The 15208-nt window shown below is 48.3% G+C and overlaps 2 protein-coding genes across 10 annotated transcripts in view; one reads left to right on the top strand and one right to left on the bottom strand.

Annotated features, from left to right (window-relative positions):
- myt1a (myelin transcription factor 1a) overlaps positions 1 to 8481 on the top strand; it is a 36792-nt gene extending 28311 nt beyond the window's left edge. For 6 of the 7 annotated variants that reach the window (XM_070969540.1, XM_070969537.1, XM_070969536.1 and 3 more), the window contains exons 20-23: positions 5589 to 5680; positions 5994 to 6097; positions 6492 to 6635; positions 7361 to 8481. In XM_070969540.1, coding sequence (XP_070825641.1) covers positions 5589 to 5680; positions 5994 to 6097; positions 6492 to 6635; positions 7361 to 7504 — 484 coding nt within the window. In that variant the 3' untranslated portion in view covers positions 7505 to 8481. The remainder of the gene's footprint in view (positions 1 to 5588; positions 5681 to 5993; positions 6098 to 6491; positions 6636 to 7360) is intronic. The other variant, XM_070969538.1, reaches the window with a different exon arrangement.
- Positions 8482 to 9680: 1199 nt separating this feature from the next.
- The window catches only part of asxl1 (ASXL transcriptional regulator 1), a 32901-nt gene continuing 27373 nt past the window's right edge, over positions 9681 to 15208 (bottom strand). For all 3 annotated transcript variants that reach the window (XM_070969532.1, XM_070969533.1, XM_070969535.1), the window contains 4 exons: positions 14480 to 14576; positions 13775 to 13880; positions 12449 to 13427; positions 9681 to 12306 (listed from right to left, as the gene is read on the bottom strand). In XM_070969532.1, the coding sequence (XP_070825633.1) occupies positions 9694 to 12306; positions 12449 to 13427; positions 13775 to 13880; positions 14480 to 14576 (3795 nt within the window). In that variant the 3' untranslated portion in view covers positions 9681 to 9693. The remainder of the gene's footprint in view (positions 12307 to 12448; positions 13428 to 13774; positions 13881 to 14479; positions 14577 to 15208) is intronic.

Genomic DNA, 15208 nt, shown 5'->3' with positions numbered 1-15208 from the left:
AAGTCTGAATAGATGATTTTTGAGTTTGGATTTGAAGATGGACAGGGTGGCAGAGTTACGGAGGTCAGGTGGCAGTGAGTTCCAGAGTTGGGGAGCAGAGCAGCTGAAAGCTCTGCTCCCCATGGAGCTAAGACGGGCAGCGGGTACAGTGAGATGGAGGGAGGAGGAAGATCTGAGGGCACGGGATGGAGTGACAACGTGCAGAAGGTCAGAGAGGTAAGGAGGGGCGAGGTTATGGATAGCCTTGTAGGTGTACAGAAGGATTTTGTAAGTGATTCTTTGATTTACCGGGAGCCAGTGAAGTTGCTGAAGGACAGGGGTGATGTGGTGTGATGAGGGGGTTTTGGTGATGATCCGGGCAGCAGAGTTCTGAACCAGCTGAAGTTTATGAAGGGACTTTTGGGGTAGGCCGAAGAGGAGAGAATTACAATAGTCAAGGCGGGAGGTGACAAGGCTATGGACAAGGATGGCGGTGGTGTGGGGGGTGAGGGAGGGGCGGAGACGATTGATGGAGCAAAGGTGAAAGTAAGCAGACCGGGTGGTGTTATTAATGTGAGATTGGAAGGAGAGTGTACTGTCGAGGATGACACCCAGACTCTTAACCTGGGGGGAGGGGAAGACTAAAGAGCTGTCGATGGAGAGAGAGAAGGTGTCAACTTTAGATAGGGTGGATTTGGTGCCAATGAGTAGGAATTCAGTTTTATTGCTATTTAATTTTAGAAAGTTAGAGGTGAACCATGATTTTATTTCAGAAAGGCAGGAGGTGAGGGAGGGGGGTGGGAGTGTGGAGTTTGGTTTGCAGGAGAGGTAGAGCTGGGTGTCATCCGCGAAGCAGTGGAAAGAAATGTTAAATTTACGGAAGATATGGCCAAGGGGGAGGAGGTAGATTATGAAGAGGAGGGGCCCCAGGACAGAGCCCTGGGGCACACCTGTGGTGACTGGGGAGGGGTCGGAGGAGAAAGACTTGAGTTGTATGAACTGAGTGCGGTCTGTGAGGTAGGAATGGAACCATTGAAGGGGTGTGTGGGTGATGCCAATTGAGGAGAGTCTACTGAGGAGGATGGGGTGTGAGATGGTGTCAAAGGCTGCACTCAGGTCAAGAAGGATGAGGATGGAGAGTGAACCGGTGTCAGCTGCAGTGAGGAGATTGTTGGTAATTTTGATAAGTGCAGTTTCTGTGCTGTGACGTGGACGGAAACCAGACTGGAAGGGTTCATACAAACTGTTCAGAGTGAGATGTGCGTGGAGTTGGGAGGAGACTATTTTTTTCAAGAATTTTGGAGATGAAAGGTAAGTTGGAGATAGGGCAGAGATTATTGAAGTCGTTGGGATCTGAACCAGGTTTTTTCAGAATTGGCGTGACAGCAGCAGTTTTGAAGGCAGAGGGGACAATACCGGCGGACAGTGAAGAGTGGATAATGGCAGAGATGAGGGGAAGCAGAGAGGAGAGGCAGGATTTGACCAGGGTTGTGGGGATAGGGTCCAGCAGGCATGTGGAGGGCTTAGATTTGCAGATGAGGTTGGATATTTCAGAGGCGCTTGGGAGTTGAAAGGAGGTAAAGCATTGACTGTAGAGGAAAGGTTCAGGTGTGGAGAGAGAAGGAGGGTGGGAACAGAGGTGCTGGTGAATGGAGTTGATTTTATCATTGAAGAATAGCATCAAGGAGTTACAGGTGTCAATAGAGTAAAGGTGGGGGGGTAAGGAGTGGGGAGGCTGGAGGATCTTGTTGAGTAGTGAAAAAAGTGATTGGTGTTTCCTTCGTTGGATGTGATGAGACCAGAGTAATAAGCAGATTTACTGTGTGCAATGTAGTCTTTGTAATGAAGAATGTGGGTTTTGTACATGTTTATGTGTATTGTGAGTCCAGTTTTTTTATAAAGCCGTTCCAGTTGGCGTCCTTTGGTTTTCATTGTCCGGAGTTCAGGAGTGTACCAGGGAGCAGATGATGAAAAGGAAACAGACCGAGTTTTCAGTGGGGCAAGAGAGTTGAGGATGTTGTTTAAACCATTGTTGTAGAGCGCTGTGAGATCATCAGGGTTGGAGAGAAAATCCGGGATTGAGATACTGTCAATTCTGGAGCAGAGAGTGTCAACATTAATGTCCTTTAGATTCCTGAATGAGATGAGACGTGGAGGTTTGATTGCAGAGAGGGAGAGTGCAGCACTGAATGTGAGGAGGAAATAGTCCGTTATGGGAAGTTCATCAGAGGTAAAGTTGGAGGGGGTGAGGCCAGAGCAACAGAGTAAATCCAGTGTGTGTCCTTTGGTATGTGTAGGAAAGTCAATGTATTGATGGAGTCCAAAACTGTCGAGGCATGATAAAAAGTCTCTGGTGAGTGGCAGATTTTTATTGTCAATGTGTATGTTGAAATCTCCCAGCAGTATTATGTTAGGTGTCAAAGTGGAAAGTTGTGTAAGAAGAGTGGCAAGGTCAGTTAAAAAGTCAGTGTGGGGCTTAGGGGGTCGGTAAATGGTGGCAACGACAGTGGGAGAGGATCCAGGCAGCATAAACACAATACATTCAAACGAACTGAATGCAGAGACTGACATAGGCAGGACTTTCCACTTCTCGTGGTGAATTACCGCGAGACCACCGCTGCGACCGTTGCCACGGGGATGACAGATGTAAACAGATCCAGCAGGAGTGGATTCATTTAGCTGGGAAAAGTCATTTGGCTGTGCCACGTTTCAGTTAAACAAAGAAAATCAAGCTTACGGTCAGTGAGGAGATCCTGGAGGAGATGACCCTTGCTCGTAAGAGAGCGGATGTTGAGCAGACCGAAGCGAACAGTGGTGTTGTTGTGTTTGACAGTAGCGTTAGCATTAGCCAACCTAGCCAGGCTAGCTAATGCACTGCTCTCCGCAACCCTGCCGGAGTTTCTGAGCGGACGACGAGTGGTGGACCAGAAGGATTTGATTGCTGTGGAAGAGTTGTCGTGATTGAAGATCCTACGAGACCCATGATGGATGTATCTCCGGCGGGGGAGGAGAGCGATGTCCGGGTGGTGGTGCAGTACCAGCGGCGGAGGCACGGACAGATGCCAGCGGATCCAGAGAAGCTCTGCAGCCGTATACCGGAGCGGTTCTGCCATCGGGACAGTAGAGTCCAGATAAGACCAGATGAGGGGCTTGCTGGCCCACATCATGTCTGTGGCCAGGTGCTAACTTCCAGCAGGTAGGCTAGTGCTGGCTAGCGAGCACATGAACACACAGGAGCAGTAGCTGGATCGGTAAATAAACGCAGGTAGACGCTTCAGCTCCCATAAAGTGCTAACACAATAGTACACCCAGGCCACATAGAGGCCATAAAACCATAAAAACACTTAAAAGTAACCGGAGAGTAGCGGCAGCCAGTCGCGGCAGCCAGTCGCGCCAGCGTTCACTCGACCGAAAGTTCTGTTATTGGATTTCTGTGCTAGTCACAGTCTGTCCATAACGAACACCATGTTCAAGCATAAGGGTGTCCATCAGTGCATGTGGCACCAGGACACCCTAGGCCGGAGGTCAATAATCGACTTTGTAGTCGTATCATCTGACCTTCGGCGGTATGTCTTGGACACTCGGGTAAAGAGAGGGGCTGAGCTGTCAACTGATCACCACCTGGTGGCGAGTTGGATTCGCTGGCAGGGGAAGAAGCGGGACAGACTGGGCAGACCCAAACTGCCAAACTGTGAGGGTCTGTTGGGAACGTCTGGCGGAACCCGCTGTCAGGGAAGTTTTCAACTCCCACCTCCGGGAGAGCTTCAACCAGATCCCGAGGGAGGTTGGAGACATTGAGTCCGAATGGACCATGTTCTCCACTTCCATTGTTGATGCAGCCGTCTGTAGCTGTGGCCGTAAAGTCGGCGGTGCCTGTCGTGGCGGCAACCCCCGAGCCCGGTGGTGGACATCGGAAGTAAGGGATGCCGTCAAGCTGAAGAAGGAGTCCTATCGGGCCTAGTTGGCTCATAGGACTCCTGAGGCAGCTGATGGGTACTGGCAGACCAAGCGTGCGGCAGCTCGGGCGGTTGTAGAAGCAAAAACTCGGGTCTGGGAGGAGTTCGGGGAGGCCATGGAGGAGGACTACCGGTTGGCCTCGAGGAATTTCTGGCAAACCGTTCGGCGCCTCAGGAGGGGGAAGCAGCTTTCTGTCAACACTGTTTACAGTGGAGGTGGGGAGCTGTTGACCTCGACTGGGGATACTGTCGGGCGGTGGAAGGAATACTTTGAGGATCTCCTCAATCCCTCTGTCATGTCTTCCGTAGAGGAAGCAGAGACTGGGGACTTGAAGGTCGATTCATTCATCACCGGGGCTGAAGTCACTGAGGCAGTTCGCAAGCTCCTCGGTGGCAAATCACCGGGGGTGGATGAGATCCGCCCTGAGTACCTCAAGTCTCTGGATGTTGTAGGACTGTTTTGGTTGACACGCCTCTGCAGCATCGCGTGGCAGACGGGGACAGTGCCTCTGGACTGGCAGACTGGGGTGGTGGTCCCTCCTTTTAAAAAGGGAGACCGGAGGGTGTGTTCCAATTATCGGGGGATCACACTCCTCAGCCTCCCTGGGAAAGTCTATCCCAGGGTACTGGAGAGGAGAGTCCCGCCGATAGTCGAACCTCGGATTCAGGAGGAACAATGCGGTTTTCGTCCTGGCCATGGAACACTGGACCAGCTCTATACCCTCCACAGGGTGCTTGAGGGTTCATGGGAGTTTGCTCAACCAGTCCACATGTGCTTTGTGGACTTGGAGAAGGCATTCAACCATGTCCCTCGCGTCATTCTGTGGAAGGTGCTCCGGGAGTATGGGGTTGGAGGCCCTCTATTGAGGGCTGTACAGTCCCTGCACAACCGGAGCAGGAGCTTGGTCCGCATTGCAGGCAGTAAGTCGGACCTGTTCCCGGTGCATGTTGGACTCCAGCAGGGCTGCCCTTTGTCACCGGTTCTGTTCATCATTTTTATGGACAGAATTTCTAGGCGCAGCCACGGGCCGGAGGGGGTTCAGTTCGGGGGCCGGCAGATTTCGTCTCTGCTTTTCGCAGATGATGTTGTCTTGTTGGCTACCTCGAGCCAGGACCTTCAGCATGCGCTGGGGCGGTTCGCAGCCGAGTGTGAAGCAGCTGGGATGAGAGTCAGCACCTCCAAGTCCGAGGCCATGGTTCTCGACCGGAAAAAGGTGGCTTGCTCCCTTCAGGTTGGGGGAGAGTTCCTGCCTCAAGTGGAGGAGTTTAAGTATCTTGGGATCCTGTTCACGAGTGAGGGAAGGATGGAACGTGAGATTGACAGGCGGATCGGTGCAGCGGCTGCAGTAATGCGGTCACTGTACCGGTCTGTCGTGGTGAAGAAGGAGCTGAGCCGAAAGGCGAAGCTCTCGATTTACCGGTCAATCTACGTTCCTACCCTCACCTATGGTCATGAACTTTGGGTCATGACCAAAAGAACGAGGTCCCGGATACAAGCGGCTGAAATGAGTTTCCTCCGCAGGGTGGCGGGGCGCTCCCTTAGAGATAGGGTGAGGAGCTCTGTCACCCGGGAGGAGCTCAGAGTAGAAAGCAAATTGTGTGGTGTGAGGGGTTCTTCCTTCATGAATAGATCCTGACCAGCCACTCTTTCAGTCTGTCAGGTTGTCCCAGAGCATCAGCAAACAAGAAGAGAGCCAAGTTCCCTGGAGATGAGTTTATCACAGCAAAATTCAGAGCCAGTGACGGTAAGAGCCAGTACTTTTACCTGAATATGTCCCATATGACTCCCAAACTATTACTGCTACTATGACTACTAACACTAAAACATGGAGACATCAACATATAAGAAAATAGGTTTGTCAAAGATAAAACCATTCAACATTTATCATACACAGACAGACATAGGAAACCAGATACAATGTTTTCTACAGTTTAATATGCTGCCACTACAGCACCAATGTGGGCCCACAGATATAAGTCATACCTGTAATCATACTCAGACAGAGTAGGTAGGATTGGCATTGTCTTGATATTCTGTTTGCTGTTGCTCTCACTCAGTTCTGGATAACGACGAGGACATCAAGCAACTCAACAAGGAGATCAACGAGCTGAATGAGTCCAACTCAGAGATGGAAGCTGACATGATGAACCTGCACACTCAGGTGAGCCCAGCAGCTTAGCTCTTTGCACTGCTGCTAGCAAGACAAAGATGAGACCTTTGATATGTTTCAAAATATATACAGGAGACTCTGCCATGTGATGGGCGGCTGTTGGTTTGAAATGTAGCACAGTCAATAACTCAAGAGAGTCAAGATGGATGGTGCACTAACCAGCTTCATTATTGCATTAGAAGAGCTGGATACGGTGTAGTGCATCAGCCTAGCTACCAGTCTGTCCTAGTGGTCAACGGTGGTACTAAAACTAAAAAATTCCCTACAGCCCACAGCCAACAGACAAGATGTCTAGGAAAATGCTGACAATGAATATTTCTGCTTCTGTTGTCAAGCTCTCTGTGTTGCTGCTTCAGGTTGTGTTCTGTTTCTGTCTCTGCTTCAGATCTCCTCAATGGAGAAGAACCTGAAGAGCATAGAGGAGGAGAATAAACAGATCGAGGAGAGGAATGAGGCCCTGTTCCTGGAGCTATCCGGCCTGAGTCAGGCCCTGATCCGCAGCCTGGCCAACATTCACCTGCCCGCCATGGTGAGTATGCACAATGTCTCTTGTTTTGTTTTGTTTTTTTAAAAAAGGACAAAGTAGCAGAATTCCCTCCTGCCCCCTCCAATCTCATGCTTTACAGCGCTGAGCATGATAGTTTCTCAATCTTATAAGCAATTGAGTACCCAATTGTAAGATTTAACCAAACGTTTGAACAGGCTAAATTGATTATCCTTGGTAGCCACCAATCAATGTCAGACACAGTGCTGGCTCTGTATTTCATGACTTTCAAATGTATTAAAAAGTGGAAATTCAGAATATAACGAGTGTTATGTACACAAGCTAAATCACTGTCGATTGTGATTTAAAGTGTTATGAAAATGATCATTTTATCAATGGTTATTGTCCATCAGTTGTTGTTTGGACACTTAATATTGCAACACCTCATCAGTAATAAATTCAACCAGGACATTCACAAAAAGGTAATGTTGAGATCAAAATGGCATCTGTGGAAATACATAAAATTTTGCTAAAAAATTGCAACTCATTGTATGGACTGTAAACAAACGTTTTTGGTGAAAATTTGCAAGTTCCAATCAACCAACCATCACTAATGTTTGGTATCACAGTTGAAGGCTACCCGGAAAGTTAATTATGGGCTTATTCAATTACCATGACCCCATGAATAAAACTCTTACACTTAAAAGACTCAAGACTTACTTGAGTAGTAAGATTTGGAATTTTGTGACTTTGAATTTGTGTGTGTTCAGCAGGAGCCGCTGTCAGAGCAGAACTTCGACAGCTATGTAGAAACCCTGACTCACATGTTTACCAATAAAGACTGCTACCAGAACCCTGAGAACCGGGCTCTCCTTGAGTCCATCAACCAGGCGGTGAAGGGCATCGAGGTGTGACAGAATGGCGGACAGGGGGTGGGACATCACATTGACAACACCAATCTTTCTTTCCAAAACCTTTAGATACTGTGTGTAATTAATTATTCTCATTTGGAACTTTATCATCTGTTCTTTGCATTTGTTTGCTGTTTGCATGTTGCTTTATGACAGTATGAGTGTGAACAGATTAGGGAGTGGATGTAAAGTGTGTAGTAGCACACTGGAATCAAACTGTTAGTGTAAGCAATGGTATCTCAAGGTATACAAATATAGGCACAGAGTGCAGAACAAAGTAAGGAGCTCAGTATACAGCCTGAGCTGAGAAGATTCTCTTAGCTAGTGAACATATCCCACCTCCACTCAATAATGTTGATAGTATTCTATATGAGCATCGTGATGTTGCACCTCCAGGACTAGTTTGTAGTTTCATTCTTACTATTGCTGTTTAACTATTTAAGTCCTTTGCAAATGTTGGTTTAATAACTTATTCATGTCTGCTGTATTATTTATGTTGGCCTATTTATTATTCATTATCTATTTTATTTTTATTTATTTATTTATTTATTTATTCAAAATGCTACCTGATAGGATTTTAAATGGTAACCAAGAGACGGGAATCATTTCCTCTGCTTGTTGAACAAAGAGGAAATATTTTAAGATATCAACTATGAATTGTTTTATATATCTTATTATTTATTTAAAAAACTGGGATCTTTTTAAGTGCAAATATTTTGTAACTAAAAGTTTTTAAATAATTTTCTAAAGATTTTTTTGTGCTTCTGTTTATATGATTTTCCCTTTTATTGTCACAAACTATTTTGAGTACATTGCAATACACTGGGAATATTGAGCTGCACATATTTGGTATTTATTTGGTGATGAAGAACAAAGTGATGGTGAATATTTATTTTGTATTGTCTATGTGTTAATGATGGCTGTGTATGGATTGGTCTTTAATTTGCTCTTGAAATAAAGGTTAACCCGGAGTAAATGAGGATTGACTGTGTTCTCGTATTGACTTGTGATGTAGGACTGTCAGATACCAGGAGCAGAGTACGTAAGCTAAAACAGGCATTATGGGCTATTTCCAAACCTCATTTGTTGCTGTGGACAAACCCTATTTAAGGGTAAAAGTTTTACACTCTTCTGCCCACGATCAAGTATTGCTTGTTCATATTTTCTTTAAATGTAATGTCTTCACAACATGTTCATCAGTTTTGGAATAAAGACACTACAAGGCAAGAAGCAGGAGAAACCAATACCTACCTGTTGAGAAGTTAAAAGCATACTACTACTCAGAGTCATGTGGTGTAGAAAAATGAAGTGGTGAGAGTGGTCATTAAAGTTGGGCTAAACAGCTCTGAGCAATCCTAACACAATTCATGCACACTCTTTATTATATCCTTTGACCACTGAAGGAATATGTGCTCAGCTTCTCATATTAATGCCTACCTCCTTTTGCACCATGTCTCACCTGGACTTGAGAGGCTCCAGCACAGAATTGGTACAGATGTTTCTGCACTGATCAGTGTGTGTGTGTGCGCAGTGGAGTGGACCACATCTATCTTCAACTTGGTGATCTTTACACAGTCTGCACATAAAAGCCTATGCGAGTGTCTTGTGTTGGAGGTGGCCAGTATCTATGATTCATCTCTGTTCAGAAAAGGTAATGAGGATTCCCACGACTCAATGATCACTGTCACTAAATTCTATATAGAGTACAGATGGGAGTCTAAAGAAACCATGAAATGAGTCAAAACACAAAGCAGTGAAAATAATGTCATTTACTCATTTTAATGATTAAAAAAATACTTCTTTGTGCAGAGACAACAAATCCCTGTTTGCTGAGGAAACAAGGGACCAAAACAATGATGGCCACCAAATGACAGGTGGAGCAAGATAAGATGAGGTAAATGTTTTTGAGGAGAGAAAAAAAAAGGCACAATTTACAATCAATCATGCCCCAAATTCACAATAATAACAATAATAATAACAATAATAATAATATATCAGTACAGCTAAAAACAATCTGAAAATCTGCAACAAAAGATACAGACCCATTATATTATACAAGGCAAATCTTGTCTGTCCAGTTCTTCCTGTGTGTTCTACCCTAATCAGTTTTCTGTACACTGTGGAGCCCCCCAGTCCTCCTGCTGATACTGTACAGATAGCAGTCAGTTACAGTGCACAGGGACTTCAACATACTATCTGACCACCAGACAAGACACACACAGTTTGGAGGGCCCAATGCAATCGTCATGGCAGAAGGCACCGCAGCCTTGGCACATGATCATGGCTTTGAGGCGGCATGAACACTTGAGCGCAACCTCCTCAGCTGTACTGTCAGTAAAGGCCTGAATACTGAGGGTGGTTTGGGTGGAGGCCAAGTGGGGGCGCAGCTGGAGAACACTGTCTGCCATGCTACGGGAGAAACCACCGTTGTCCATCACTGACACATTGGCTGTGTAGCTTACTCCTCCACACTGCTTGGGGAGCTTCCCATAGAGTTGGAAGGGAAGGGAGGATGCAGTTGAGGAGGGTGAGGGGGAAGAGGAGGACGGAGAGCCAGAGGAGTAGGGCCCTTTGCTCTGGTCTTTCTTTGCCATCCTGGCTAAAGTCATCTCCATGTTGAGAAGTCCCTCCATCGCCCCTCCGCTCATGTAGCTGTCCACGGAGCTCCCAGGTTCCTTTTTGGTAACACTCATGGATTTAGTGGGGGAGGATCTGGGAAGAGCCTGGCAAGAGGGCCGTGCACCAACTTCATTCTTCACAGTGGGTGCAGGAGACAGCTGCTGTTGGTGAGGGTGGGGGATTTGAGACTGTGGGGGCCTCCAGTTGATCTTTATAGTAGGCACCACTTCCGTGGGACAGGGGTCTGCATGGGGAGGAGAAGGACCATTAGGTATGGTCCGGTGGGATGGCTGAGACCTGTCTGGAGTGGTCCCCTGTGAGGGCTGAGGACCATGAGAGTCTTTGATAACAGATTCCACAGCAGTCTGAGAGCAAATGTCTGACTTACTCCTACAGGTCAAAGAACTGGAGGAGGATGAAGAGGGTGGCAGAGACGTGATGACCGGGACAGCCCCAGGGGCCTGCTGGGACTGATACTGTGATACGGCTGAGGCCTCCATCAGACAGGAGATGGGGCGGCTGACTGCAGTCAGTTCTGGTGGAGTGTTGTCTGAGACCTCAGACCTGCTGTGCACGCCTGGGGTCCTTGCCACTGGTGGTCTGTGTGGTCCTGGCAATCGGCTGATTTCCAGTCTGTTGGCAGTGTGTGAGGGTAGAACTTTCTCTAGGGGCAGGCTGCCCTGGAGCAGCTGAGTGACCAAAGGATTGTTGGCCTCCACACTGGAGACTGGTCTGGTTGAGCTGGCCAGTCTCTTGGAGGCAGCTGCAACGGTCAGGTGAGTGACAGGGGGCTTTAAATCTCCATGACACTCCTCTTCAGGAGAGCTCTGTCTGGAGATTCTACAATCAACTCCAGGCTCCATTTTGACCACAACATTGGTGTCCCTACGTGCTCGTGGGTGGACTGCGGGGAGCAACTGATGGTCCTGGGAATTGGGGCGAGTGTGCTGCGTGTGGGGCAGGACACTGGGGAAGCAAGGCTGAATGACGGTGTGACCTTGGCGGCTGGACACGTGGGCCTGGATGACTGGCTGCTGGTTTTGAGGAGGAGGACTGCAGATGACCAGTTGGCCATTTCTCTGGGTACTCATTTGGGGGCACCAGTCTTGGTCAGGCTGCTGCTCATCCTCCTGGCTCTCATTCTCACAGTCGGAAGCGGTTTCCGTGGAGTCACTATGTGTCCCAGCCTCATCATCTTTCTCTCTGCCAGAGGAGTTCACATGTTGGGGGGAGGGTGCATCTGTTTGCTGATTCTCGGTAGCTGAGTGGGAGAATACCTCCTGTTGGTCCACATGGTGGGAACCATGCTGGATTACACCACCCAGTCCAGCCTCCTTCCCGTGTACCTGTTCTTTGGGCTGACAGGAACTGGTCAGAGTATGAATAACGTCCACACCCTGAGCCCCAAACCTGGGAAGAGAATCTGGGATGGAGGTTGGGGCCAAAGAGGGTTTTTCACCCTGGTCTGCCCTTTCAGAGGAGTCAGCGGCAGACATGGGAACCTGGCTTTGCCTTCTCAGCTGGTAAGCCGAAGACTCAGATACAGTTTCAGGCTCTGGAGAGGGCAAGTCAACTGCCTTGTCTGTGAGCCCATTGGAGGAAACTTGGAGGACACTGGCTGATGTTGCTTGCATTTCCTCGCCAGCCTCTGACCCCTCAGCTGCTTCCTCTAGAGGAGGACTTGGGGTCTGTGGGGGCTCGAAGGACATGGAGGTTGAGGCAGTTGACAGTGAAGGGGAGGGCTGGGGTGTGGGTTCTACACTGAGAAGCTGTAGTTGTGTTCCAGATGAATTAGTGCCTGCAGATGATCCCTGCTCCTCCATCCCACCACCTCCCCTTCTTCCACTTCCTCCTCCTCCTCCTCCTCCTCCTTCTCCTTCTCCTCCTCCGGGCTCGATAGGTCCTGGATGCTCTCGTGCTCGTCGTCCACTGCTGCTATCCGGTAGCCCAGCAGCAGGCCGCAGCCTGACCCCTGACGGCCCTGCCCCGTTGCTAGTGGCTGCAACAGCAGCAGCGGCCTCGCGTTGGGCCCGGGCTTGCTGGGCGCGGGCTTTGATGTCCGCCAGGGTGCGCGCGCCCCCCGTCCCTGACCGCCGTGTGCCTTCCCCGGGGGGCACGATCCTGGGGCAGATCTGGTAGGTGGGGTGCCCTTTGACCCAGGGAGGTTTGATTCTGGATAGTTGAATCTGGGACAGAGACAGAAGGACAGTGGGTCATATTTTACCTGGATAACAACTCACTTCTGAACAGGCAAATTATTTTTGTGCGCAAATCTTATATACAGATAAGGAGCCTTGGAGCCTTAAAGTTTATGCAACAAAGTCTTACCCTGATAGGTGGCACCTTGGGCTCTTCTGTTGTCGGCTGCGGCTTCTCCGAGCGGACACTGTCAATTGTGGTACGAAAGGACTGACGGTCGTCGAGCCGCGGCCTCTTTTCGGGGAAGCTGGAGAAGGCCTGGGTCTCATGAGGCCTTCTCTTCTGCTCCTTCAGCTGGGAGCTGGGCAAGGGGGTGGTGGCTGGGCTGGCTGAGGGGCTGCTCTCACGGCTACTGGTGGCAGTACCTCCTGTGATAGAAGTGACCACGGAAGCAGTGTCATCCAGAGGATCGGCTGCAACTGCAGCACTGGAGGATGCTGAGGAGGATGAAGAAGAGTCCAGGCCTGCAGCAAAAGCTCCCTGTCTATCAGAAGGTGAGGAGGGTGAGGAGGAAGGTGAGGAGGCAGATGAAGAAGAGGAGGAGGAAGAGGAAGAAGGGGAGGAGGTTGAAGCCAGTACAGGTGCAGCCTCTTCTGGGAGCAGGCGGACTGTAACTTCAGGCTCTTCATTTGCGCTGGTGGAGGCGGGGCTGGGGCTGGGACTGGGCGTGGGAGTCGGAGTAGACGTGGGGGCTGGCAATGTGACCGGCTCTGGAGTGGGACTGGGTTTTGGCTCCATGGAGGGACTCTCAGCTAGGAGCTCCACGCCGCACTCAGCCTGTAGCACAACTTCACCTTGAACCACTGTGTTGTCAGACATAGGAGAACCAATAGAGACTGCCGAGATCTCCAGAGCAGTGGTGGACTCAGCTGCTTCTGCAGACTGTATGGCTGGAGGAGTGGCCTTACAGAGGGTCCGACGGGCCCTGCGTCGCAGGTCAGCTCGTGTGCGTCTCCTCATCCTTCCGTCTCTCCTCCGCCGACCGACACTGCGTCTCTTGGGGGCACCAGTTGCAACCACAGCCACATCACTGTCCAACACACTGGCTGCAACTTCACTGGCTTCACTCATGGTAAGCTTTAGGGACTCCTCTTGTGTCAGGCCAGACCTAAAGATACACAAACCACATTTTAGCAAATTGTGGACACACATTTGTCTACATACCACAGTAGCCATGACTGATGTAGGTCATACTCAAGTTGTCTCGACTTCATGGAGGACAGTTAAGGAGACGGAGATAAACATCTTTAAACATGTGGCCAAATGAATATCTGCATCTTTTTCTAATTAATATTTCTTGCTGTCAATACTGTCTATTAATAGTAGTAGTACTACTACTACTACTACAACAACTATGATTACTACTACTAGTACTACAGTCAACTAATAAATGTTAACAATATTCTAATATGGTTTGAATGAATTCAGACTTGGGTGAAACGGGTTGACTCTTACTTTTGCCCATGGTACTCTTCAAAAAACTTTTCCTTCCATGCCTCAACCTTCTTCTCTTTCTCCATTTCCTGCCGGAAACGCACTTGCATCTCGTGGGTAAATTCACCTAAACAGGTCAAACACAGGTTTAAAGAGTAGCTCCACATCTGAACTTGTTGGAGGGTGAACCAGTTTAATAATTTGAAAAACCTAACTTTGCTGCTTTTCACTTGTTAAAATAAGAAGTGGATGTTTAGTTGTAGTGATGTTCCAGGACAGTACTACCATCAGAGGTTCAAAGACATTCTCTGACTCACATTCCTAAATGGACTGAGTCACCAAGATCATGTAGCAGTGTGTTTTGTTGTGTATTTATGCACTATATGGCCTCCTTCTCATTCACACCATGTGAAGTATGCTGAAGCACATTTAGATTTAGATGTACTTGTCCTTCTGTGAGGAAAATTGTTTCCACCTCTCGTACAAACTCGGCGCACACAAATACATACATCAACATTGTTGCGTTTTGCCATGGATTTCACTAGCTGTAATTATGGTTTCCTCACCTTCCCCACAACAACCTTTGGCTCTGCTGCTGCCATCACTAGTTCATTTCCAACAGTAATCAATGCATTCCCATTGGGTCTCAAATAATATGACTTTTTAAGACATTGCAGGAGTCTCAATAAAATGTAGCAACTTGTCTAAGATTGACCAATCACTTACCCTCGGCCAGCCTTTCTTTCCAGCTCTGAGAAGCATGGGTGAAGAACTCATTGTTGAGAGCTGAACTACTCAGTCTGGTCATACCATCAGGTCCAATCTGCAAGGGGAGAGGACACAATGTACAATTTGCAGTAAGACAACTGAGTAGCCTGGTTTACTGTGTGTGTAGTATTGGGTATGATGCTGCGAAAAAGAGCCCAACAATGAGTTCCACAGATTGTTCAAGGTTAGCTGTTCGGGTCAACACAATATAGGTGTCACTTGATTTGAATGGTTGTCTGAATATACTTTGGAAACCTGTGATACTTCTGCTGCAGGCCGTTTGTGTTCTGTCTTTGGCTGCTGGACAGTAACGAAAATTCCGAGAATACACAGAAAGGTTGTGTCCTACAAGTCCAGACAGGACAGTCCCCAGTGGGAGTCGACAGTGATGACAGGGATAATAAAAGATGGAGTGTTCCAAAAAGCCAAACCATCTATTTAAAATCTGGCTTCAGTTGCACGACGATGAAGTTCTGTGGTGTACAACCACCCAGGAAACAAAGCATTCCCTTTTCCTGATGCCATCAGGAAAAGGGAATGCTTTGTTTCCAGTGCTTTGTTTTTTGATGAATCTTCTTGCCATTAGTCTGATGGCGTAGACAAGAAGGCAGACTCCATCGTGAAGAGACAGTCTCCTGCCAGTAACTCTGCAGGACAAGCTGGCACACAGATGTCACAGGGTCTATA

The sequence above is a fragment of the Chaetodon trifascialis genome, chromosome 8 (genome assembly GCF_039877785.1).
Source record: "Chaetodon trifascialis isolate fChaTrf1 chromosome 8, fChaTrf1.hap1, whole genome shotgun sequence".
Taxonomy (NCBI): domain Eukaryota; kingdom Metazoa; phylum Chordata; class Actinopteri; order Chaetodontiformes; family Chaetodontidae; genus Chaetodon; species Chaetodon trifascialis.
This window is presented reverse-complemented; position numbering and strand designations above follow the sequence as displayed.